This window comes from Mustela nivalis (assembly GCF_964662115.1).
Source record: "Mustela nivalis genome assembly, chromosome: 9".
NCBI classification, from domain to species: domain Eukaryota; kingdom Metazoa; phylum Chordata; class Mammalia; order Carnivora; family Mustelidae; genus Mustela; species Mustela nivalis.
Window position 1 is genome coordinate 54,787,759 of NC_139028.1, and position 26,853 is coordinate 54,814,611.

At 37.4% G+C, this 26,853-nt stretch overlaps 1 protein-coding gene across 4 annotated transcripts in view; it reads left to right on the plus strand.

Moving 5' to 3' along the window:
* Positions 1-26,853, plus strand: part of PRCP (prolylcarboxypeptidase) — a 73,234-nt gene that overhangs the window by 32,363 nt on the left and 14,018 nt on the right. For all 4 annotated transcript variants that reach the window (XM_082682891.1, XM_082682892.1, XM_082682893.1 and 1 more), the window contains exons 3-7: positions 6,054-6,194; positions 10,186-10,287; positions 16,081-16,262; positions 16,493-16,650; positions 17,218-17,390. In XM_082682891.1, the coding sequence (XP_082539017.1) occupies positions 6,054-6,194; positions 10,186-10,287; positions 16,081-16,262; positions 16,493-16,650; positions 17,218-17,390 (756 nt within the window). The remainder of the gene's footprint in view (positions 1-6,053; positions 6,195-10,185; positions 10,288-16,080; positions 16,263-16,492; positions 16,651-17,217; positions 17,391-26,853) is intronic.

Below are 26,853 nucleotides of genomic sequence, written 5' to 3' on the forward strand. Positions count from 1 at the left end.
TTGGGCTATTCCTCTATGAGGGATAACTTAGTAGGACTCCACTTACAGATACTCGCCCTTCTGCAGCTATAGACCTATGGTTTGCCTAAACCTTACCTTCTTTCCAGGTTTTGATTCCTTCCTTGAAAACTTGTATCCTTCTAACATGAGGGTGTCTCCCCTTCAGGGGAGATCAACCTTGCCTAGAAACAATGTGTCTCCATTTAGGAATTCTAATGAAATGTAATGCCACACTTCCAATACAGGACATACATATCAAGTGGAAGAAAGTGGGTCTGTCTTCTTTTTAGCATCTTTGAATTAGAATTGGGAACCAGAGAGCCGTCTTTCAAGGTACTTTGATTTACTGGAGGTGGAACTCTTTTTTTTTTCTTTTTCTGTGTACCTCCGAGTATACTTTTCCTATCTCTAGTAAAATTTCAGTTAGCTATGATCATATATCTGGGTTTGTAAATTAAACTAACTGTAATACTGAGTTTTCTAAAATGAAAAGCTCCTGAGTAAGAGTGTGATTTTTTTATTTTGTTTTTTTATTAGTGCCTAATTAAATGAGTTAAAAATAGTTGTATAGTAACAGTTACTGAGTTAGGCCAGTGAAAAGACCAATATTCCACATTTTCTTCAATTTAACTGTTAGTAAATGGTGGGGAGTATGTCCTTCGTTTTACAAATTGGGAGAAAGATGCTCTAGTGTTTCCTGTTTAAGTTTAAAGTTGGTAGTCAGCTGTCTCTGCAATACTGTATTACAGTGAAAAATGGGGATTTTGTTGAAGGTGGAATTGGGTAGGGGATAAAAGCATGTGAAAAAATTATATTTGAGGGGCACCTGGGTGGCTCAGTTGTTTAAATTCTGCCTTTGGCTCAGGTCATGATCCCAGGACCCTGGGACTAAGCCCCACATTGGGCTCCCTGCTCTGTGGGGAGCCTGCTTCTCTCTTTCACTCTGCCTGCTGCTCCCCTGTTTATGCTCTCCCTCTCTCTCTGTCAAATTAATAGGTACAATCTTAAAAAAAAAATTACATTTGATTTTTATTTATTAGTTATGTTATCCTGGGCAAATTATCCGCCTTTCTAAGTGTCAGCACCTTTTTATAAAACTAGTGTAATGAAAGTGCCCCAGAGGGTAACTGCGGGGAGAACATGATCTTTATAAGGCACCAGCATGGTGCCAGGTGTGTAGTTCATGCTCTGTGTTATTTGCATTCCCTTCTCCCCTGTGTCATGTTAGTGTTACACAGGTTAGTGTAATGTTCTAATGGACTTTTCTGGATATGAACTTTATTCTTGAATAGTTTTGAAGCTAATTAAAATAATTAATTTTGCTGCAATATATTTTATTTAGAGGATGTTCTCTTTGTTCCTTTTGCTTACACATTCTGACAGATCTCTTCTCTACAAGGTGAAGGAGAGAGTATTTCTTGAAATTTGGACTGCATTTTAGAAAGGACTACTTTATGTGACTAGAGGTGTGTTTCTTTTTTGAGGTCATGTTTTATTGCTTCTACAGCACTATTATTTATTTTAGTTATTTCAATAAACCAAATTGCAAAAATAATTACAAGTTCCACCTCTTCCTCTAACTTGTGACCTTGGCAAAGTCACTTGATGTCCTCGAGTGCAGTTTCTTCAGTTGAATGACACAGATCAAATGGTTTATACAGCCCTTGTCCCTTTTTTTGTTGTGATTTATAAAATCTCTTTATTCAGGAACACAGAGCTGAAAGTGGTATGTGGGTCCCAGTTCTCAACGGCAGAGGGCACACTGCCCCTGGTGTGCGAAGCCATTAGGTATTAGAAACTGTCTGCAGTTATGTAGCCTGAAGTTGATGTTCTTGATCATAGGAAGTAGCCAAGAAAATTCCCTAAACTAATGTTTTACAAAGAAGATTTCATGGCCTGTTTTCTAACTATTTAATATTTGGGTGAAACACTTAAAAAAAAAAAGGAGATTTTGACATTCTGGGGGCACTTCTTACGATTATATGAACTTCTTTTTTCTTTTGTAAAGAGCTTTATCATCTCCCTCCACCTTATTTACCCTATCTAGGTACTCTAAGCTTAGGGTGATTTGTAAATGGGGTGGAGAGGAGAACTAACATTTATTGAGTCCTTACTGTATATTAGAAGCTATACCTAGCACTTTAGGTACATTTTCTCTAATCCTCACAGCAATCCTTTAAATTGTGTGTTACTCTTATTTTATATAGGAAGATACTGGGCTCAGAGAGATGAAGTGACTTGCCTGAGGCCTCACAATAGGGATTCAAGTGCAGGTCTATTAACTCTCAAACCTGCTTTCTTTCTACCATACCAGAGTTCCTTTTTTTTCCCAATTCAAACAATTAGGGCCAAATTACTAGGAGCAGGCATGGCCAGACAGTGGTCACACAAAGAAGTTTGACTTTCTCTTGTTCTGAAGTTTTGGTGACCCTTATAATTCTAGATGGAAGCTTTTCGTCTGACAAGAATTTTTTTTACCATTTATGTTTAACATCCTATATATAAACACATACCCATGTTTTCAAATTTGAAACCTTTAAACTGGATTATTGAAATATTTTTTTTTTGGTGGGCTACTTTTTAAGGGTACAGCAGTGTCGCATTTTACAAGAAGCCTGGGTTCTAAAGTCAGTAGGTAAGGTGAAAACCACTACAGTGGAATAATCTCTGAGAATCCCACGGTAAGGTGTCTTGTTAGAGAGCCATGTACCTCCTTTCTGTAAGTCCAGCACAGCTAGTCTTTCTTTGGTGAAACAGATCATGATTTTTCCTGTTCAGCTTCAAATGATGAGGCTGGCTTGTATTTGGGGGCCATGTTGGGTGGTAATACACATCTTTAAACACCAGACTCTCATTCACCATGGTTTGATGCTTATAGTATTAGAGGTATTCCGAAACCTAGATCAAAAGAAAGAATAGCAGATTCATCTTCTATTTGAGGGCTTAGGCTAACTCAAAACTTCAGCTGTACATCAGCATCACAGACTACTGCATTCTACTCTCCACAGTTTCGGACTCAGTAGGTCTGGGATTCTGCCAGAGCATTTGCTTTTTTTTTTTTTTTTTTTTTTGAGAGGGCGGGAGCATTTGCATTTTTAAGAGATTCTCAGGTGATGCTGATTCTGACTGTAGGGACTTTGAATGGAGGACTGCTGTACTAATGAATGGAGGCAAGTAGGATCACTTGTCTTCCCTCCACTGTCTCTCTTGCTCTCCATTTTTTTTAGGTGAATGGGTATACTTGAATTCATTTAAATTAAGTGTAGGTGTTATGGCTCAGCCAACACTTTATCCCATTGCCTGGCCAAGCTTACATCTTGGCCCAGAACAGGAGCTTGGCGATTCAATAGATGCTTATTGAATGAGTGATTGGTTATATATGTTAAACTAGCATATAAAATGGGAGGGATTTTTTAGCACATGGACATCATTATCATATGCCTGTTCTGTGCAAACTTTATTTTCTCGAGGTAGGCAGATTTTGGATTAGAATAGCTTATATTTTAGGACTATGTGTAATGATGATCATGGTCATCAGAAAGTATACAGTTAGTACAGTTTTGAGAAACTTGCATGATTGGGACCTCTGGAATACTGTGAAGTAGATATGTGTAGATAGATGGAACTGGGTATGAGGAGTCCCATCTGTTTTAGAAGGACCTAGGTAAGTCTTGCAGAGCTTGGTTTAGGTCTGAACCAGACAGTCTGAAGCAGCACTGGAGCAGCTGAGGTACTGGTCTACACCAGACCAAATGCAGCAGTTTCACTTCTGTCTCCATAGTACTGGGGAAATGCAGCCCCATGATCCTAGAGGCTCAGTGGGACTCTGTACTGTGGATAACACTATAAATTTAGGTAGTTGCACATGAATATTTCATTTTGTAGGATATGATAATTATATTTAAAATGGTGAGTTTATTAAGGGAAGGGTAAAAAAATATCACAAAAATGTAAAGTTTGTTTTAAACTTAAAACTATTGTCATTTTTATCATTTGGACATGTTTTATAGTAAGTTTTGCAAAGTCTCAGTGTCCTGTGTTTTTTTCTCTTTCAGTGTAAATTAAATTTTCTTCCTTTAAATTCACCTTACTTTTTTGTGCTGAAATATTTTCAGGTAAATTGCAGATAGCATGACATTCTATCTCTAAATCATTCAACGTACAGCTGTATAAAACAAAAATGTTTACTTACATAGCCTCAATATGATCACTCCTAACAAAATTAATGAGTCATTAGTATTGTCTAATACCTAGTCTATATTCACATTAACCTAATTGTCCCTAAATTATCATTTGTTTGAACCAGAATACAACCTGGAATCATGCATTGCATCTGGTTATTTTGTTCCTTAAAGTTTAGTATTTATCATTACATTGTCTTACCGTTGTCTTATCCCACGTTTGGATTTGTCTGATTGCTCAGAGTGTCTTTATCTTGTTCATCTTCCTTGTGTATTTCCTGTTCTGTACAAACAGGAAATTAGATCTAAAAGAAATCAGATCTGAAGGCTGGAAAAAGTTACAAGTTGAACATTTTTGGCATGATTTTATTATAGGTGAAATTTGGTGATATTTGCTTTTCTTGTACCACCTGAGGAAGTGCATAATCCATGCCTGGCCTGCTGGTAGTGATGCTAATTTTGATCAGTAGATTGAGGTGATGACAGCCTGATCCTTCCATTGTAAAATTACATTTTGTTATGTGACAAGAAGGTACTCTCCATGGTGTTACTTTGGTCCTAATACAAATCTTCATTTCCCTGTCATTCATTTTCCTAATGTTTTTAACACCATGTGGTAATTTTTGCCCAAATCAGTAACTTCATAAGGGTTTGCAAAACTCATTTGTCTAATTTTGTCATTCCTTCTGCTTTAGCTGACATTTAATTGAACACAGCTCTTTTTCATTAACTGGAACTATTTGATATTTTGAAACACAATTCCACTGGAAAGGGAGGTTAAATGTTGAGTTTTTTATTTTTGTATTCCCAATTTCTAAGTTGGTTTAATAGGCACCTTAAGTGGTGACAAATGACTAGTATTTTTTTTTTCTTTTTTGATATCCTTCTGAACTAGTAGATTTTTGTGAATTGAATGTTTCAATCAGCTAATGAAAATACAGATGGTAAGGGATATCTGTATTTTTTAAAAGATTTTATTTATTTCAGAGAGAATGGTCACATAAGCAGGGGGAGGGGCAGAGGGAATGGGATAAGCAGACTCCCCACTGAGCAGGGCCATCCCAGGTGCTGGGAATCCAGACCTGAGTGGAAGATAGATGCTCAACCCGCTGAGCCACCCAGGCGCCCCAGGGATATATGTATTTTAAAAGTTAATGGATTGGAATCTCTGTTTCCAGTTCAGTTTTAATTACTGTTTTGTAAATACCTCCTTTATAATTGTTATCTCTTCTCTTACACTGAAAATCTTGAGTACTGATAACACTTTTTTATTGTTGTTGTTTTTTAAAGATTTTTATTTATTTATTTGAGAGAGAGAGGTGCGCACACAGTGGGGTAGAGGGGTAGAAGGAGAGGGAGAAAGAGACTCCCTGCTGAGCCAGGAGCCCACACAGGGCACAGTCCTAGGACTGATCATTCATTATCTGAGGCCTGAGCTGAAAGCAGATGCTTAACTGGCCAAGACATCCAGGAACCCCTGTTGGGTTTTGTTGTTGTTGTTGTTGTTTTAAGTAAGTTTCACACCCAGTATGGAGCATGAACTCATGACCCTGAGATCAAGAGTTGCATGCTCTACCAAATGAGCCAACCAGGTGCCCCTAATATTTTTTTATCTTACAGTATAAAGAAAGTAATTTCAAAATAACAGTGCCAGTATTACTACTGTGACTAAAATCAAATGAAGTTTAAAAAGTTTTGTGTAGGTGTGGTGCACAATGAATTCTGGACCACTGAAAAGAAATTAAAAAAAAAAAGTTTTGTGGTTATTTTTGTAACATAGGTTGATCTTAATGGAAGAATAAACTTAATTACTTTTTTTGTTCTCATTAAATTCCTCTCCTCTGAAATTTGTCTACTGTGTTTTTGTCTTAGGTTGATCATTTTGGATTTAGTGCTGATAAAACTTTTAAACAGCGGTACCTAATAGCTGATGCGTACTGGAAGAAAAATGGTGGATCAATACTTTTCTACACTGGTAATGAAGGGGACATTACCTGGTTTTGTAATAATACGGTATGTGCAAATTCTTATGCTCAGTTTGCCTTTTATTATGGCAAACTGGAAAAAAATATGTTTTGCTGTATGTATGACCAAGTATCATTGTAGCTAATTGTGAAGCTCTTTAGAAAATAACAGATAAAACTCACTAATAATAGAAAAATGGCAGAAGCATACAAGTGGGCAGATCACAAAAGATTGAATACAGATGTCCAATAAGCCTGTGTGTTCTGCCTTAAAGAATTATACATGAAAATATTTTTGGATAGTTGAATTGTACATTTTTTTAAAATTTTGTCTTGTGGGGTGCCTGGGTGGCTCAGTGGGTTAAAGCCTCTGTCTTCGGCTCAGGTCATGATCCCAGGGTCCTGGGATCGAGCCCCGCATCGGGCTGTCTGCTCCGCGGAGAGCCTGCTTCCTCCTCTCTCTCTGCCTGCCTCTCTGCCTACTTGTGATCTCTGTCTGTCAAATAAATAAGTGAAATCTTTAAAAAAAAAAAAAAAAATTTTTTTTTGTCTTGATTCTAGAGTGAATAAGGATATGAGGGACATGGGAATAAGAATGTTATTGCAGAGGCATCTGGGTGGCCCAGTTAAGCATCTGTCTTCAGTCAGGTCATATTCCTTGAGTCCTGGGATTGAGCCCTACATTGGTTCGCCTTGCTCATCTGGAGGCCTGCTTCTCACTCTCTGCCTGCAGCTCCCCCTGCCTGTGCTGTCTCTCTGTCAAATAAATAAATAAAATCTTTTTAAATTAATTAATTAATTAATTTTTTTTAAGATTTTATTTATTTATTTGACAGAGAGAGAGATCACAAGTAGGCAGAGAGTCAGGCAGAGAGAGAGAGAAGCAGGCTCCCGCTGAGCAAAGAGCCCGATGCGGGGCTCGATCCTAGGACACCGAGATCATGACCTGAGCCGAAGGCAGCGGCTTAATCCACTGAGCCACCCAGGCGCCCCTAAAATCTTTTTTTAAATGTTACTGCATATAGGTTTTTTTGGTTTTTGTTTGTTTTGATTATGGTCAATGTAAATGTAAACACAAGGATGTGATTTTTGTTTGTTCAGTGTTGTGTATTCAGTCTAAAACTGTGCTAAGGCATATAATTGGTGCTCAATAAATATTTGTTAAATGAATAAATGGATAAAACCTAAACAAAGCCAGGGCAAATAAGAAAAAAAAAAATGCAAGTTTGATTGTCAAATAGGATTTTAGCTTTCCTGTTCTATTTTTCCTATATTTGTGAGGGTTAAAAAATTGTATAGATGTCAGCTTGCTTCCCTGACTGTATATCCTACTTTTATAATAACACTTAAATCCATTAACAACATTTAATTTGAAAGGAAGAAATTTTCCTTTTTGTATTCCAAAACTGTGACTAGAAGATGTCAATTTCCTACCAAAAAGCTAGTCTGTGAATTACCTTAAAGTGAAGACTGAATTATATTTTCTCCACTGCCAATGTCTGGCAATGGTGCCTAGTATTCAGGAGGTCTCAGTAAATGTGTATTGAACTACACTGAATTGGAAGTAAAGATATGAACCCAATTATACTGTTATTGGATTTCCCATTTCTGATTATTTCCTTAGGAATATTGAGTCTAAATATGTTAGTTGAAAATAATTTCCTGAGAAATGAGATCCTAGGATGTCTGTTTCTCTTACATCAGTGACAAATGAAGTTAAGATTTATTTTCCATCAGATTCCTGCTTGCTTTTTCTATGGAACAACTGAGGCTGCTTTAGCTTTTTTTTTTTTCTTTCTCTTATGTGACTTCCTATTTATGCCAAGGCCATGGGGCAGCTTCTCCTGTCCAGTTATTTTTCCAGCTCCTCTCCCACTTCCTCCTCCTCTTCCTTTTTTTTTTTTTTTGAGAGAGAGATAATAAATGGGAGGGTAGGAGGAAAGAGAGTAGGAGAGAGAGATTTTAAGCAGGCTCCACATTCAGTGTAGAGCGCAACTTGGGGCTCAGTCTCATGACCCTGAGATCATGACCTCAGCTGAAATCAAGAGTCAGACACTTAAAAAAAATTTAAAATAAGAATAAATGAAAAATTAAAAAAATTTTAAAAAGTCAGACACTTAACTGAGCCACCTGTGTGCTCCCTCCTTTTCTTTATAGAATTAATAAACAGGCAGCTGCTCCTCCCACCACTGCTCTGACAGACACTGCAGCATAATTTCAGGCTTGCCTCAGAAGTGGTAGAGAGGAGGAGCCACTCAAGTGTTGAAGCAGTTCAGGAAGGGGCTAAAGGTAGATCCTTAGGAGGATCTCAGTTTTTTCCCAGCCCTAGACACATCCCTGTACAAACTAAAATGTCCTGGTTGCATATTCACATATTCTGGACATTCATCTATTAAGAGACAGTGTAGCAGAATGTCAGGAGTGATTAGACTGATTAGGACTGATAAGGATTGAATTCTTGTTTTACCATTATGCTTTGTGACTTTGGGTAGTTTCTTATTCTGTGCCTCAGTTTTCTTATGCGCTAAATGGGTATATTAATAATCTGGTTCATAGAGTTGCTGTGAGGACTAAATAAGAATTAGGAACTTAGGACAATGCTATACTATTATTAAATGTTAATATATTACATGGACCTCTTCTGAAAAATACAAATACCCTGAAATAGATATAGGCAAATAATCACTTATTGTAATGCATATCAGTTCACTTAAATTGCTTCCATTAAAAGCCTGAAGTCAGCTCCCCAGAGGTGTGGCTATTTTGATAGATGATCCTTACCCTTAAGAAGCTTATAATCTGGTAGGGTAAGACATACATATAAGCAAATATTGCAACATGGTAATAGAGAGCTATGCCTAGCATGGTGGTGTTGAGAAGCGGGAGTGATCAGCGGTGCCCGTGATCAGTAGGTAGAGGAGAGCATGCTTGAGCTGCTTATTACAGAATCTGCAGATAAATGGCAGGGACTGGGCAACGTATTAAGAGAGAAAGTAAGGATTATTGAAACCATCACAGATAACAGTTTAAATTCTCCATCAGCACATGCACGCAGATCTTTTAATTGTTCATTTATTGATCGAAATGAACAAAACCTTTTAGAAATTTCTTAGTTGTTGGTAGGGAGCAGCAGTTCATTAAAAAACAAGAGTGTGCCCTAGGAATGACAAATAGTTTTAATCTGTGCTAAATCTAAATCTAATCGATTGATGTTGGCTGCCTAGAGTGCTTTGTCAAGAAGAATTCTGAGGGCACCATTTGAGGTAAATGAAAAAAATGCAGTGATTGATTAATCACAAGCATTAAGTGTGGACATAAGGAGGTCGAATGCACTGGCTGATTGTGCTATGAAGCCAGCAAGCCAGTGTTCAGTTCGTAGCTCTGCCACTTTCTAGTTGTGTTGACTGTCATAGGATATTTAAACTACTGTGTCTCAGTGTCCCTGTCTCTAAAATGGAGATAATAAAAGTGCCTGTCTCCTAGATTGTTGTGATAATTAAGGGAATTACTATATATGAAGTATTTAGAACAGTGCCTGACGCATTGTAAGCACTCAGCTATTACTGGCCTTTGTTAGCGACTGCTTATTTCCAAGTAAATAAGATAATATGGAACCCAAGGGAGTCCAGTATGCTTATTTTTATTGTTTTTTTTTTCTTTTATGTTGTGAATGTTTATGAGTAGGCAGCTAACTTAGACATCCTCAGTTCTTTCCTAGACTGGTACACAGGGCAATTTGAAGACTATTTTCAACACAGTATTGATCCTACAGCTAGAATGTTAGAATAAGGAGAGTTGGAATGATTGGTGTTTGAGTGACTTGAGATTATTTTTTATTGTTTCACTCTAACATAGTATGAGATTGATGTGCAACAATGAAACAATAATTTTTTATCTGTAGAACAAACATAAATTATGCAGCTTCTCAGAGTTCTTTTTGGTCTGGTTTAACATTCGTTTCATAGGAGTTGCCAAAAGGTTTGATGATTTTTTTCACATCCTGGTTTTTATCCTGTAAAATATTTGTAAATTCTTCCCAGGGGTTCATGTGGGATGTGGCTGATCAACTGAAGGCTATGTTGGTTTTTGCAGAACATCGATACTATGGAGAATCCCTACCTTTTGGTAACAAATCATTCAGGGTAAGTACAGGTATGCCTTGTTTTATTGTACTTCCATTTACTGTACTTCACAGATCATGTGGTATTTGCAAATTGAAGGTTTGTGGCAACTCTGTGTTGAGCCAGTGTATCAGTGCCATTTTTCTAATAGCATTTGCTTCCTTTGTGTCTCTGTGATACATTTTGGGAATTCTTATAATATATTTGACTTTTTCATTGTTTTTATATTTATTTATTATATAATAATATTATTATTATATAATATAATATAATATAATATATTATTATATTTATTTATTTTATATTTATTTATATTATGGTGATCTGTGATCAGTTGTCTAAGATGCTCACATAAGATGGCAAACTTAATTGATAAATAACGTATCTGTTCTGACTACTCTACCGAGTGGCTAGTCCTCCATCTCTTTCTGTCTCCTCAGGTCTGGTTATTCCCTGAGACACAAAAATATTGAAATAAGCTAATTAATAATCCTGCATAATCCTGCAATGGCCTCTAAATGTTCCAATGAAAAGAAAAGAAGAGTTGCATGTCTTTCACTGTAAATAGAAAGCTAGAAATGATTAAGCTTAGTGAGGAAGGCATGTTCAAAGTTCAAAATAGTGAGAGAGGCCAAAAGCTAGGCCTCTAGTGCCAGTCATTCAGCCAGGTTGTGAATGCAAAGAAAGAATTCTTGAAGGAAATTAAAAGTGCTACTCCAGTGAACATACACCTGACAAAAAAGTGAAACAGCATTGTTGTTAATATGGAGAAAGTTTGAGTGGTCTGGATAGAAGATCAAACAAACCACAACATTTCCTCAAGTCAAAGCCTAATCCAGAGCAAGGCCCTAATTCTCTTCAATTTGATGAAGGCTGAGGAAGGTGAGGAAGCTACAGAGGAAAAGTCTGAAGCTATCAGAGGTTGGTTCATGAGGTTTAAGGAAAGAAGCCATCTCCATAACATAACAGTGAAGATGAAGCAGTAAGTGCTGATACAGAAGTTGCAGTAAGTTATACAGAAAATCTAGCTGAGAGAATTCATGAAGGCAACTACATTAAACCATAGATTTTCAATATAGACAAAACAGCTTCTTAAAGAGAATGCCATCTAGGACTTTTCATTGCTAGAGAGGAGAAGTCAATGATTGGCTTCAAATCTTCGAAAGGACAGCCTGACTCTCTTGTTAGGGGTTAGTGTAGCTGGTAACTTTAAATTGAAGCCAGTGCACATTTACCATCCTGAATATCCTAGGGCCTTAAAGAATTATGCTGAATCTACTTTGTTTGTGCTGTATAAGTGGAAGAACAAAGCCTGAATGGCTGCACATCTGTTCACAAAATGGTCTGCTGAATATTTTAAGATCACTGTTGAGAGCTACTGCTTAGGAAGAAAAAAGTTTCTTTCAAAATATTGTTCATTGACAATGCACCTGGTCATCCAAGAGCTCTGATGGAAATGTACAATGTGGTGAACGTTGTTTTCATGTCTCCTAATACAGCATCTATTCTGCAGCCCATGGATCCAGAAGTTATTTTGAGGGGTGTCTGGGTGGCTCAGTGGGTTAAGCCTCTGCTTTTGGCTCAGGTCATGATCCCAGGGTCCTGGGATCAAGCCCCATATCGGACTCTCTGCTCAGTGGGGAGCCTGCTTCCCCCTCCCTCTCAGCTGCCTCTGCCTACTTGTGATCTCTCTGTCAAATAAATAAATAAAATCTTTTTAAAAAAAAGTCATTTTGAATTTCAAATCTTATTTATGAAATACATTTCATAAGGCGTTAGCTGCCACAGAGAGTGAATCCTCTGATAGATATGGGCAAAGTCAGTTGAAAACCTCCTGGAAAAGATTCACCATTTTAGATGCCTCTAAGGATATTTAGGATTTGTGTGAAGAGGTCAAAATAATCAACATGAACTAGAGTTTGAAAGAAGTAGATTTCAGCCCTTGTATGTAACTGTGAGGGGCTGAAGACTTCAGTAGAGGATGTAACTGCAAATGTGGTAGAAATAGCAGGAGAACTAGAATTACAAGTGTAGCCTTAAGATGTGACTGAAATCCTCCAATCTCATGATAAAATTTGAATAGATGAAGAATTGCTTCTCATGGTTGAGCAAAGAAAGTGGTTTCTGAAGATGGAATCTACTGCTGGTGAAGATGCTATGAAGATTGTTGAAATAACAACAATGAATGTAGAAAATTATAAAAACTTAACTTGGTTAAACAGCTATAGGGTTTGAGAGGACTGATTCCAAGTTTGAAAGAAGTTTTCCTGTGGGTTAACTACTATTGAACAGCATCACAAGCTACAGAGAAAGCACTCATGAAAGGAAAAATCAATCAATGTGGCAGACTTTATTGTTGTTTTATTTTAAGACATTGCCTTAGCCACCCTAGCCTTCAGCAACTGCCCCCCTGACCAGTTGGCAGCCATCATCATTTAGGCATGATCCTCCACTGGTAAAAAGATGAAAGCTCAGAAAGCTCAGATGGTGTTAGGATTTTTTATCAATGAAGTATTTTAAAATTAAGAATGTACATCTTTTTTTAAATAATACTAATGCACGCTTACTGGACTACAGTATAGTGTAAACATAACTTTATGTGCACTAGGAGGCCAAACTAGTAGTTTGACTTGCTTTATTGAGATGCCCACTTTATTGAAGTGAACTGGAACTGAACATGCAAGATCTCTGAGGTGTGCCTGTATACTTTTTTATTTTTAAGTTTAAAACTTTTTTTTTTTTGAAGTTTAGGGTATTACATGTTCTAATAACATTAAGAAAGAAATGATAGCTTTAATTTGAACAGCTTGAAATTTCAAAAATTTGTATGTAATCTTTCCTTTTTATATGCAATTGAACAGATTAAGCCTTTTTAAAGCCATAATATTATCATTTATAGTGTTGGTCAGTCTTTAACTCAGTGTGATGAGGTTAGCTCTAACTAGAGAAATCCTAAGGTATGGCTGCAGAGACTTTGAAGGGAACTTCTCAGTGTTGCAAAAATGTCAGTAAGTAATTCTGGTTTATAAATTATACACATAAATTCTTAGGTCTACCCCTGGAAAAAATACAGTGAGCACTCAATTGTTTAATAGGTATTTTTCAATAAAATGAGTACAAATTATCCCGTTTTCAGTGAGTCCAACGGGCCACTTGGATTACCTTCTGGCCTTTCCTGATCTCACAAGGAGCTTTGGCCTTGACCACAGACTGTGCGCCTAATAAAAAGGATACATTTTCTGCATCTAAGTCACTCTGTACTGCCTTTGTGATTCTGAGTGTTTGGTTGCGATCTGCGCTATTATTTACACAATATTTTTCTTTTCTTTTCTTTTCTTTTTTAAAGATTTTATTTATTTTATTTGACAGACAGAGATTACAAGTAGGCAGAGAGGCAGGCAGAGAGAGAGAGAGGAGGAAGCAGGCTCCCTGCTGAGCAGAGAGCCCGACGCGGAACTCGATCCCAGGACCCTGAGATCATGACCTGAGCCGAAGGCAGCGGCTTAACCCACTGAGCCACCCAGGCGCCCAATATTTTTCTTTAAAGAACTAACTTTTCAAACTTTACCTTACCTTAACAAGGGCTTTATATCCTAGTTACATGTTTTTTTCTAAATGACATTAAAACAAGTATTAAATTAAGAAAGACTGTGTATTATCTAAGACCATCATGCATACTACCAGTATATACAAACCATCCTTTTTGGGAACTCTTGAGTTAGAAGAACTCAGGGACAGTAATTTTCTAGGCTGCCTATTTTGAAAGGAGTTTTAATTTTTGTTCTCAGAGGTTTTATTACCTCATTATAAATAAATAAAAAGTGAAAAATGAAATGAAAAGCAGAACAAGTTGCTGATATTTGTTGGGCTGCATGAGAAACTATTCTTTAGCTGCTTATTCTGCATAATTATCTGATTCGGAGAGTTGATAGATCCTGAAACCATTGAGAAGTAGTCACCTTGTTGCAGACAGAAATGTAGTATCCTCTTCTAGATCCCTTCTTTCATGCTTTGTTAGCAAAAAGGAGCGGAGGGCTCTTCTTTGATATGCTTCCTTCTCTTCATGTGCTCACAGAATTTGTCAGTAGCTTGGGGGATAATATTACAAATATTATGCGAGGATTAGAAAAAAATCGCACTCAACTATACATAATGCGATGAAAACTGGAAGTAAAAGACTAGTGACAGACAATAAGCAAGGAGGTAAGAAGTCAGAAGGTATACATCTTGGATAAGGGGGAAGGCTAAAGGATGATAGGAAAGAGGAAAGATGGGAACTGTGTGGTTTCAGACTTGGCTAAATGATGGAAGGAGTCAGAGTGGTGAGACCAAAGCATGAAGATCAAGTAAGACAGCCTAATAGGTATATAGCTGTACTAGTTACCTATTGCTATGTAACAATTTACCTTAAACCTTAATGATTTAGGGGCGCCTGGGTGGCTCAGTGGGTTGAGCCTCTGCCTTTGGCTCAGGTCATGATCTCAGGGTCCTGGGATCGAGCCCCACATCAGGCTCTCTGCTTATCGGGGAGCCTGCTTCCCCCACTCCTCCCCGCCTTCCTCTCTGCCTACTTGTGATCTCTGTCAAATAAATAAATAAATAATCTTAAAAAAACAAAAACAAAAACCTTAGTGATTTAAAACAGCAGTAGACATTTATTGTCTCATGCTCTTGTGGGTAAGAAATTAAAAGTGGCTCAGCTAGGAGGTTCTTTTTTAAGGGGTCTCATGAGGTTGAGATGTCAGCTGGTGCTAACAATTATCTGAAGGCTTGACTGGTGCCAGAGAACCTTCTCCACTATAGGGAGAATCCACATGAGTGATAAAATGTTGCTGGGTGTTAGCCAGAGGCTACAATTTGTCTCTTCCTGCATTTCTCCAAAGGCTTAGTTCAATGGCCTCATGACAAGGCAGCTGGCTTCCCTCAAAGTCGGTAATCCAATGGAGCAAGGTGGAAACTGCAGTGCTTATTATGAGTTAACATTGGAAGTCACATATCGCTTCTGACACATTTTATTGGTTAGAACCAAGTCACTAAGTCCAGTACAAGTTCAAAGAGAGGACTTATCTTTTAAAGGGAGATACTTTATTAGCCTCCTCAGTTTAGCAGAGCTCTGAGCTTTACTTCCCTATGTTAAAGTGAGGCAGTTGTCTCTAGGCAGAGAATTAGATGATCATGGAACTTTTTGAGTATCCTTCTCTCAGGATCAATGTCTGGTATTGCTGTTTTTCTAATGCCTGAAAATAATTGTTCTATTGGTTTTTGTTTTTAACTCTAATTTTCTGTTGTTTACAACAGGGTAATTTCTGGTTGTTGGTATATCAGACATAATTTTCTTTCTTACTTGGGAGGGTGAGATTTATTTTTATTGATGATACTTCAGTATTTCACAGGATTCGGTCTCCTTTTGCCTGTATGGTAGCCATTTTAAATGTTTCAAGTTTTAAAATAAAAATTATACAGCAATTATCTGTTAAGCTGAAAATTGTATTCTGTCACATTTGCAGTTAAAAGTTACTTAGAGTTTGTTTCTGTTATTTCTACAACCTCAACAAGATCTTTGGTAAATAGCATTTAATCGAAATTACATTTGAATGCAAAATATATTATGTTTGTCACACAAACTTAAAATCATTGTTTTAATGATTTGTTTAAATCAACATTGCTCTTATGTTGACTAGGCATTTTAACTCAATTGCTTAGAAATTCTGTTTGGAGAAAAGCTTATCTGACTGGCTTTTTTCTTGGATCTATGCTATGCCTAAGCTGCTATTATGTGTACATTTATATTTGTTCTTTGTTATTTTTCTTTAGGATTCCAGACACTTGAATTTTCTGACATCAGAACAAGCTCTGGCTGATTTTGCAGTGTTAATCAAACACTTGAAAAAAACAATCCCAGGAGCTAAAAATCAACCTGTCATTGCCATAGGGGGCTCTTACGGTGGCATGCTTGCAGCCTGGTTCAGGATGAAATATCCTCATATAGTGGTTGGGTAAATGCATTTATGTTGGACATGAGCACTTCTTAATGATTGTCAAGCATACTTAGAGATTTGTTTTGGTAAAACAAGTTCTGTTGTACTGATATTTCTACTTTATATCTCATTAACAACTGTAATTTTTCTCACCATTTTTGTTCAGTATTAGTTTCAATTTCAGAACTTTAATTCAGTAAGTTGCATTTTTTTTTCTTTTCTCCTTTCTTATTTTTCTCACCATTTAGAGCTCTTGCAGCCTCCGCCCCCATTTGGCATTTTGGTAATCTGGTACCTTGTGGTGTATTTATGGAGATTGTAACTAAAGATTTTAAGAGAGGTGGTCCAAATTGTTCAGAAACCATCCGTAGCTCCTGGGATGCTATTAATCGATTCTCAAGAACAGGTAAGCTTTAATTAATAGAATGGAATCACAGAGTTTTTTACCTTTCACTTGTTAATTTCAACACTTCTCAGTTTTTCAGTAACATTTTTACTTAGGTAAAACATGCAAAAACATACACAAATCAAAATACATCACTTGATGAATTTTCACAAGGGAAAACATAATCGGTATGGTGTAATAGTTTACTCATCATCCAGTATAATCAAGAACACAGTATGTATGTTTTGTGTCTGCTGTCTTTTGCTTGACACTATGTCAGATACTTCCATTTGTTTTACTTGTTGGGGTTTACACTGATTGCTCTCTAGTGTTCCATTTGTTTATTTACTTGTTTACCTCAATCGTATCTTTAAAACAGGGAATAATTCATATAATTTCTGGCAAACTCCATGAGGATAGACAACCTGTTTATCATGGCATTATCCAGATGCCTAAAAATATTTTATTGAATGTTGAAAAAGCATTCTTGGAGAAATGGTATAGAATATTGAATTTTCTGGAGTATTGAGTAAAGCGTTCTGTCATATAGTGCTTTTTAGGTTCCCAACAATGTGATTCTCTTCTCAGGTGCTGGCTTGCGTTGGCTTTCTGAAGCCCTTGACTTATGTACCGCATTAACAAATGCTCAGGATGTCCAGCATTTGAAAGCCTGGCTCTCTGAAACCTGGATAAATCTGGCAATGGTGGACTACCCTTATGAGTGTGACTTTTTACAGCCTTTGCCTGCTTGGCCTATAAAGGTAACAGAAAAATGTCCTTTTATCACTTTTAATATGAACTTCTGTCTCTCTTTCTTTTTGTTTATAGAAAGCATCTTTCTTTCTTTTTTTAAAATTTATATTCAAGTTAATTAACATATAGTGTATTATTAGTCTCGGGATTTTGTTTTGTTTTTTAAACTGGTGCTTTCTGTGACTTTTAGCAGTAAAGGAATCTCCAGTGACAAAGGGACTCTTGGTTTGACTAACCTGGGCAGAAATCCTGACTTCTGTCACTTTTTGGTTACTCACTTGGACGTCTTTTTTTTAATTTTTTTTTTTAAGATTTTATTTATTTATTTGACAGACAGAGATCACAAGTAGGCAGAGAGGCAGGCAGAAAGAGAGAGAGGAGGAAGCAGGCTCCCCATGGAGGAGAGAGCCTGATGTGGGGCTCGATCCCAGGACCCTGGGATCATGACCTGAGCCGAAGGCAAAGGCTTTAACCCACTGAGCCACCCAGGCCCCCCTCACTTGGACATCTTACCTGACTTTTCTTTTTTCCCTTTTTTAAAGATTTATTTATTTATTTATTTTTATTTATTTATCTTATTATTTAACAACAGGTAGAGGGAAAAGAAAAGAGTCATTTTGTTGTTGTTGTTAAAGACAAGTCGTCGTCTTCTTTTTTTAAGATTTTATTTATTTATTTGACAGAGAGAGACACATCAAGAGGGAGAACACAAGCAGGGGGAGTGGGAGAGGGAGAAGCAGGCTTCCTGCCGATCAGGGAGCCCCATGTGAGGCTCGATCCCAGGACCCTGGGATCATGACCTGAGATGAAGGCAAGCACTTAATGACTGAGCCAGCCAGGTGCCCCAGGAAAGAGTCTTGAGCAGACTCTGTACTGAATGGAGAGCCTGAGGCGGGGCTCATCTCATGACCCTGAGCCCAAACAAAGAGTTGGTGACTTAACCAACTGTACCACCCAGGCGTCCCTTATCTAACTTTTCTGAACATCAGTTTCCTCTTATTTGAATAAAGAAGACAAAATGAATAGATTATAGAGTTGTATGAATTAAAACTAATACCAGTAATTGCTGCTAATGGAGTTATTACTGTGTGTCGTGTCTTGTGCTGAACACTTTGCATGGACAATTTACTTAATACATCTTTGTGATGTATGTGAGACAGGTAGAACTGTGTCGTATGTGGTTAGTGGTTAATAAATGGCAAATGCTCTCACATGCTATGATTCAGTCAACTGCTAATGTGTTCTAAGTGCTACACATTTATCACAAAGGAGTGATCTCCATGCAGCAGGTGGAGTGGAAAGAGTACTGACTCTGGATCCTTGATCTAGAAACTACCATTTACCAGCTGTGTGATCTTGGGTGAGGCTATCTTCTTCTGAACATCTTCCTCTGCAAAATGAAATAATTATACTTAGTTCTCCGTAGGGTTGTGCTCAGGATCAAATAAAATACTAGATGTGAAAACACTCTGGAAAGTGTAAAGACACATTACATCATAAATGTTTAGGTTCTTTATATGGCAAAATGCTTATTGTGTATCTCCTTTTTTTTTTTTTTGAAGATTTTATTTATTTATTTGACAGAGCGAGATCATAAGTAGACAGAGAGGCAGGCAGAGAAAGAGAGGAGGAAGCAGGCTCCCCGCCAAGCAGAGAGCCTGATGCGGGACTCGATCCCAGGACCCTGAGATCCCATTTATTAACCACTAACCATATACGACACAGGTCTACCTGTCTCACATACATCACAAAGATGTAATAAGTAAATTGTCCATGCAAAGTGTTCAGCACAAGACACGACACACAGTAATCACTCCATTAGCAGCAATTACTGAGCCGAAGGCAGAGGCTCAACCCACTGAGCCACCCAGGCGCCCTGTGTATCTCCTTTTAAGCATTTCTTTGTAAAGAACATTCTTAGTTTTAAAATCCAAGTTTGGCCAACTTGATGGTTAAGTTTAGAGAATATAACTGATTCTGCAGCTGGAATGAATGCCAGAAATGTAAACAGACTTGATAATATGAGAACCAGTTTTCAAAAGCACTTTTAATTTAACAGTCCCTTTGAAGTTAATATTAAATGAACATTTTGCTTAAAACTTTATAACCCAAATGGAACAAGGTCATTTGCTATTAGAGATATTTTTCTTCATCTAAAAAGTAGAATGACAACTGGATGTCTTGCACATACAGGCCAGAGGTAAATGTGTATTGAATTAAATTGAATTTAGATAATACAGAAATATTTAAAAGAGCTGTCTCTCTCATGGTAAGAAAACCTGGATCAAAATAATGAGAAAAAAATAAATTCGAGTCAGTTAGCCTCCATATATGTCTTTGTGCTAATAAGGCCTTATCTATATTATTTTACTGTTTGCAGAACACGTTCATATATGCTATCCCATTTAATCCCCTTACATATGAAAAAGAGGTACAATGGAGAGGAAATTTATGGAGTTTTATAAAGAGGAAATTTAAGCTCAGTGAAGATGGTAAAAGTGGGATTTGAGCTTGGGTCTACCATTGTTCAGAACCTCTGATCTTCTACCATATTGCACTGCATGAGGAGAGGATTTGGCTGAAGTTTTGGGTGGATCACTAGCTGCATTGTGACAACTATCAGATTTAACTGTATTCTCTTTACAAAGTGATAATTACTTTTGCATTTTTATGCCCACTTGAAGAACAAATGAGTTGTCAGGTGATAAAAACATATGGGGAATTCCCTTGTTATTTACAACAAAAGTCAACAAACTTTATTTGTAAAGAACTAGATAGTAAATATTTTATGTTTTGTGGACCATTCGGTTTCTGCTGCAGTTATTCAGTTCTGCAGCTGTAGCAAGAAAGTAGCCAGTGTCACAAAAATACTTTATTTATAAAACAGGCAGTAGCCTGGATTTGGCCTGTGGTCTTTAGTATGCCAACTCCTGATTTAGAAAAAAGCCAGAGGAATACGGCTTTTCAGTGTTCATTTGTTTATGATTTGGAACAAGGAACACTAACTTCGCTTCTCTACCCATTTCTTTAATGTTCCTTTTGAGATACTTTGCTGTTGCATCTTTAAATGTAAATAAATGTCTATCCTTTCTTTCTCTTAAATATTCACTCAAAGTTAGTGGAGTGTATCTGAGATATTTTGCATTCTGTTTTTGATCTAGCACAGTTCTTTTATCTTTAGTGTATATACATTATAAAAGTTTATTTTTAAGACAAGGTAACTTGGGTCTTTGCCCTATAATCACCTTTTGTTTTTCTTTAGGACTACTTCTTGTCATTCTTTTCAGTTACTTCTTACAGTTTTATCTTTTTGGCATATTAAGCAATTCTTGATTGCTTATAATATATTTATGATTCTGTTTCTTGCCTGCACACCAACCAAAAGAAATCTCTCTTTGCCCCCTGCTTGAGAAATTTCCATTGCCCTATTTCCAGTTTTATCCTATATGATTTTAGAGTATTTCTACTACATGTCTCCCTCCCAGACTTTTAGCTTTATATCACTTTCTTTCAGTGTTCATTCTATTTCTCCTTTCTTGACCTCCTCTCTGTTCTCCCAACCCACTAATCCCAGGAACACTACCCAGTTGGGGACCACTCTTTCACTTGGATAGTTCCATTTAACCAGGACTCCTCCTCCCTCTGATACACTTCCTCCTTTTTAAGGGCTGACAAACAGCCGTCCTTTTCTAAGTCTGTAACTCAGGCTTAGGATAGTGAGATGATGTGTAACAGTTGGGTTATGAAAAAAAAAGTAGGTGATTTCCAATTCTGCCTGGACCTTGTATGGTTCTGAATGATCCATAGGCAGTGATTGAATGTCTTTTCTGTGTCAACTCAAGTATCGTTCTTTTTAATTTGTTTGTGGGCTGTGTACACTCAGACTTCTTTTGCTTTTGTTTACTGTTAACAGAAGCTGCAACATTCATGCAGAAATAATCATGGACTTGGCTGAGGGAACACAAGAAAAAGGGAAATAGAAAACCTCTCTGTAATTTGACTGCTCTGTCAGCATAAAAACTACTAGACCTCTTCTCAGCTTAAAAAGCAGTGTTTAAGGATACTATAGAGGTTGTTTATTTTGAATAAGTTTTTAGCTGATAACTCACCACATCTCTTGGCTTAGCCTTCTGAGCATGCAGATAGATATAGTGAAATAATAAGACATAAAATGGAAAATTTCTTCGGTTTGTCTTGGTGTTTGATAATGTATTCGACCTCTCTGGGTGGTTTAAGCGGTTTAGGTGCATTCTATGAAAGGAGAGCTTTTAAAGACAAAACTAATGTGATTATCTGTGAGTGTGAGAGGGGTATTGAAACCTTAGAGAAAGAATATCTATTAGAAAAGCTGAATGTATCTGCTTAATCCTTTCTCTAATGTGGATGGACCATACTTTCTGAGAGGAGGTTGGTCTTTTTTTTTTTTAACCTATCTTCTTTCCTTCTTTTAAAAAAATTTCTTTGCCTCCTTTTTTCTTTCTTTATTCAAATGCTTATCCTTATAAGTAAAGGGACACGTAAAGCTCTGAAACAGATCATTGTCTTTACTTTCTCTAGTGTATGTGGGGTCAAAGCACAAATTAAATATTTGGGTGCAGAGCTAATTAGTTTGGTACTAAAATAGAAATGTTCTGTTTCTACACTCTTTAAAGCCATAATTAAAATGGATGTGTAATGCTCTTTTTAAATTTCTTTTCCCTGTACATTTACTTTTGCTCTAGGAAATAGAAGGTAAATTAAGTATTTCGTATGTTGATTGTTGAGCCTCATATTAATTACTATTTTACAGTTTTCTTTGTTGCATAATAAAAAAGTTGTGTGATTTTTTTTTTTTTAAGATTTTATTTATTTATTACAGAGAGAGTACAAGTAGGGAGAGCAGCAGGCAGAGGGAGAGGGAGATGCAGGTTCCCCACTGAGTAGGGAGCCCGACATGGAGTCGATCCCAGGGTCCTGGGATCATGACCTGATCCGAAGGCAGCCACCTAACTGACTGAGCCACCCAGGCACCCCCAAAAAGTTGTATGATTTTTATATAAATATAAAATTTATATAATATAAAATATATATTATATATTTTATTTTTATATTGAATCCCTTTTATTAAGATTTTTACCAGATAAACTTAGAAAAATATAAAGATAATCTAAGAATTTAAAAAATTGCTTACAATATTTAAGTGTGAGACTACAGGTATATTTAGGCACTGTTTGTATTGTTATTTTTCTCTTACACTAAAACCTTGAGGTTGAGTATGTGTAGTGTTGGTTATTACAAATGGAAGCTCCAGAGTGTGTCTTCCGTTTGAATTCCAACTCTGCGACTTCCTGGTTGTATGACTTTGGGCAAGTTTCTTAGCCTCTCTGTGCTTTAGTTTCCTCATTGGCAAAGTGGGGATATCATATTTGTAATGCTTATAAGGGTCATTATGAGAATTTAATAGAACCCCATGTATAGTAAGCACTAAAGTGATACTAGTTATATAGTAGTAACTATTATTGTTATTACATAATAATAGGGGGACAGTGTTATCCCAGGACTTTGTCGCCAGAGTCTGGGTTCAGACTACTAAAACTGTATGTCTGTAGCCAGACTTCTCCCAGCTATATTCTCCTCTGTGATATGGGGATGGCCTTGTGTTTTACCCTGGGCCATTGTAGAGAAAGTACCTGACCTCGAGGAATATTCGGTAGTTGTACTAGCAGCCTCTGTCCCAGATATTCTCATATCAGTGAATTTATGGCACAAGTGGAAATGCTATACCTTACATAGAAATTGTTTGGAAGAAGCTAATTTGATAGTGTCCATGAAATTAGTAGGAAATATAGTACAGAGGCTATGTGGATGGTGAGTGTTCTGAATGAAAGTGGTTGGCAGGGACTCTTACCTTGTTGTCTGAGTAGATCATAACCCTTAAATAAACAGTCAGTTGGCTAATAACTGCAAATTATCAGGCTTAAGGTGAAGTGGGTATTAGATGAGGTTGAACCAAAGAAGCTGATAGCTTGACCACCTTTGACTTATAAACATGGCAGTTTCATGTGGTTCCAACTTAACATTTACATAAGTGTTTTGTGCATTCTGTGGATTTTTAATAAAAGTATGTGATTATCTCCTTTATTTTTATTTTTAAGATTTTATGTATGCATTTGACAGAGAGAGAGATCACAAATAAAGAGGCAGGCAGAGAGAGGGGGGAAGCAGGTCCCTGTTGAGCAGAGAACTGGATGCAAGGACGGGATCCCAGGACTCTGAGATCATGACTTGAACTGAAGGCAGAGGCTTAACCCACTGAGCCACTGAGGTGCCCCTGATTATCTCCTTTTATTCTTTTTTTTAATTCGTGTTTTATTTTTGAATTTTATTTATTTATTTAAGAAATAGAGGAAGAGAGAGACAGAGAAAGACAAAGTGCCTGTATGAGCAGGGTAGGGGAGAGGAGCAGAGGGAGAAGAACAAGCAGACTCTGTGCTGAGTGCGGAGCCCAACACAGGGCTCACTTCTACACCCCCAAGATCATGACATGAGCTGAAATCAAGAGTCAGACACTTAACTGACTGAGTGAGCCACCCAGGCGCCCCATGATTATCTTCTTTTAACTAAGCATGGAAATAGTGCTGAGGTTTTGCTAGTATAACTTCAGTATTTTTTTGGAAAATTTCATTCTTTACTACCATAATTGTTAAGGAAGTACACAGAGATATGTAGAGATTGTGTTCTTTATGCTAGAGGATGATACTTAGAAATTTGTAAGTATTTTACAAAAAAAATTTAAGTGATTTTTTTTTTTTTTTTTAGGCCTTCTGTTATCTGATATACCAGTAGAATTATAAATTGGTACTTTCTTTCTGTAACGCAACTTGACAGGATGTAACAAAGGCCTTAAAAGTATTTATTTCCTGGGGCACCTGGGTGGCTTAGTTGGTTAAGCATCTGCCTTCAGCTTAGGTCATGATCCTAGGGTCCTAGGTTTGAGCCCCACCACGTAGGGCTCCCTGCTCAGCAGGACATCTGCTTCTCCCTCTGCCCCTCCCCATTGCTCCTGCTCTCTCTCAGATAAATAAATAAAATCTTTTTAAAAAATGTTTATTTCCTTTGAATCAGTTACCTCCAGAAAACAATTAAGGATATATGTAATGATGTAGCCTCAGGTTTATTTATTGTAGCCTTTGTAGTGTAAAAGATTGGGAATGATACAAATGAGCAATTGTAGGATTGCTTCAACTTTTCCTCAACTCCCCATCCTGATTGCTCCTTTGGTCATTGTCTTTAAAGTGTGGTGCTCAGAACTGGACCGAGTACTGCAAAGGAGCCCTGACCTCAGAGAGGACAGTGGACCCAGGAGTGGCCTTAATCTGGGCATGGAATTTCTATTAGATGCCAAGTTTCTGACCAGGATGTTCTCTTTGTGTAACTGGACTGCCGAAACCCAAGTATTGTCAGCTGGTGCCAGTCCCCAGCCATGCTTGTGTCTTTTAAGGAATGACAGTAACTGCTATTGGCAGAGATGGCTATTCATGGGTACTCCTTTTCTTTGCCTGACAGAGGGCCAGTGTTCTAGCTCTGAGAGGGAATCTGATGCCAGTATGTGAGTCACACTTAACTTGCTACTGTTCTTTTCGAGTTTTAGGCTACTTCTTTGTTTTTGCTCATCAGCACTCACTTTTCCTCCTGCCCAGCTTACATTGTCACCCTGCCTCATCTATTGAAGCTATATGCTTGACCTTAGTGTTCTTCTATGCATTCCACAGGTCCATTCCATAGAATTCCATAGACATTGAATTTTCCCTGATTCATTTCTTCCACTTTTTCACGTTTCCCTTTTTTATCAGAAAGATGTTGCTGGAAACTAGTCCTAAGCAAAACTGATTAGAGGCTAGGTTTGCTTTTTGCTGTTTACTTCCTTTCTCAGTGTCCTCCTTTCCTGAGTGGGTGCATAAGGCCAGCCCAAGCCTTGTGGCTTCTGCTGCCCAGAGCCTATCCCAAAAGTAGAGTAACTAGACTCTTTCTTTCTTGGCTCTTTCTTCTCTGGATGTCTTTCTCTTATATTTTTTTTTATTTTTCATTTTATTTTTTTTTAAAGATTTTTATTTATTTGATAGACAGAGATCACAAGTAGGCAGAGAAGCAGGCAGAGAGAGAGGAGGAAGCAGGCTCCCTACTGAGCAGAGAGAGAGCCCGATGCGGGGCTCGATTCCAGGACCCTGGGATCATGACCTTGGCCAAAGGCAGAGGCTTAACCCACTGAGCCACCCAGGCGCCCCTCTCTCTCTCTTTGAATCAGTACTTGCCTGCTATATACATTTTTTCCATATGAAATGAGAAAGGATCAAATCACTGACTTCATGTCAAGGTGTTAATAGAAGATGAAAGCTTACGGAGTGTGATTTCCTTGCCATTGTGGCCATTTGCGGTTTTACAGGGGATGCTTTCTAAGCTGTGTAGCTTGATGGATAAGACCTGTATTTTATAACTAGAGAGATCTGGGGTTGTATCTAGATCTTAACATTTACTAGCTGAGTAACCTCGAATAAGTGGTTTAAGATTCAGTTTCTCTATATAAAATAGATGATAATATATCTGATAAGATTGTTTGAGGACTATATGATATAATGGTTGTAAACCCATAACTCTGTAATTAGTAGTTATGGTTGTTTTTTGCTGTGATTACATTGCCTGTGATTTCCCCCCACATTTTATTGTGAAGAATTACAAATGTAGAAACATTAAAATAATTGGACAGTGAACACCCATAAAAATGACACCTAAATTCTAGAAAAGTATTTTGCTGTATTTGATTTTGTACATACATATTTGCCTAACCATCCTTCTATCCTTTATTCCATTTTATTTTTAAAATGCATTTCAAGGTAAGTTGCAGATATCAGTATACTTCTTTTGAACATTTCACCTTTATCATCATTAATGGGACTTCAGGATTTGTTTATGTTTTTTTTTTTAGATAAAATTTATGTACTGTGAATTACACAAATTGCCAATGAACTATTTATTATATAACCCAGACCTCTATGAAGATAGGGAATATTTCCCTACCCCTAAAAATTCCCCATGCCACTGTCTAGTCACTCATTCTTTCACTCCTCACCCCAAGTATTGTCTATGATTTTTTTTTTTAAGATTTTATTTATTTATTTGACAGAGATCACAAGTAGGCAGAGAGGCAGGCAGAGAGAGGGGGGAAGCAGGTTCCCTGCTGAGCAGAGAGCCCGATACAGGACTTGATCCCAGGACCCTGGGATCATGACCTTGGCCAAAGGCAGAGGCTTAACCCATTGAGCCACCCAGGCTCCCCTTGTCTGTGATTTTTAATACTAGAATTTTATGGGGTGCCTGGGTGGCTCAGTGGGTTAAGGCCTCTGCCTTCGGCTTGGGTCATGATCCCAGGGTCCTGGGATTGAACCCCGCATCGGGCACTCTGCTCAGCAGGGAGCCTGCTTCCTCCTCTCTCTC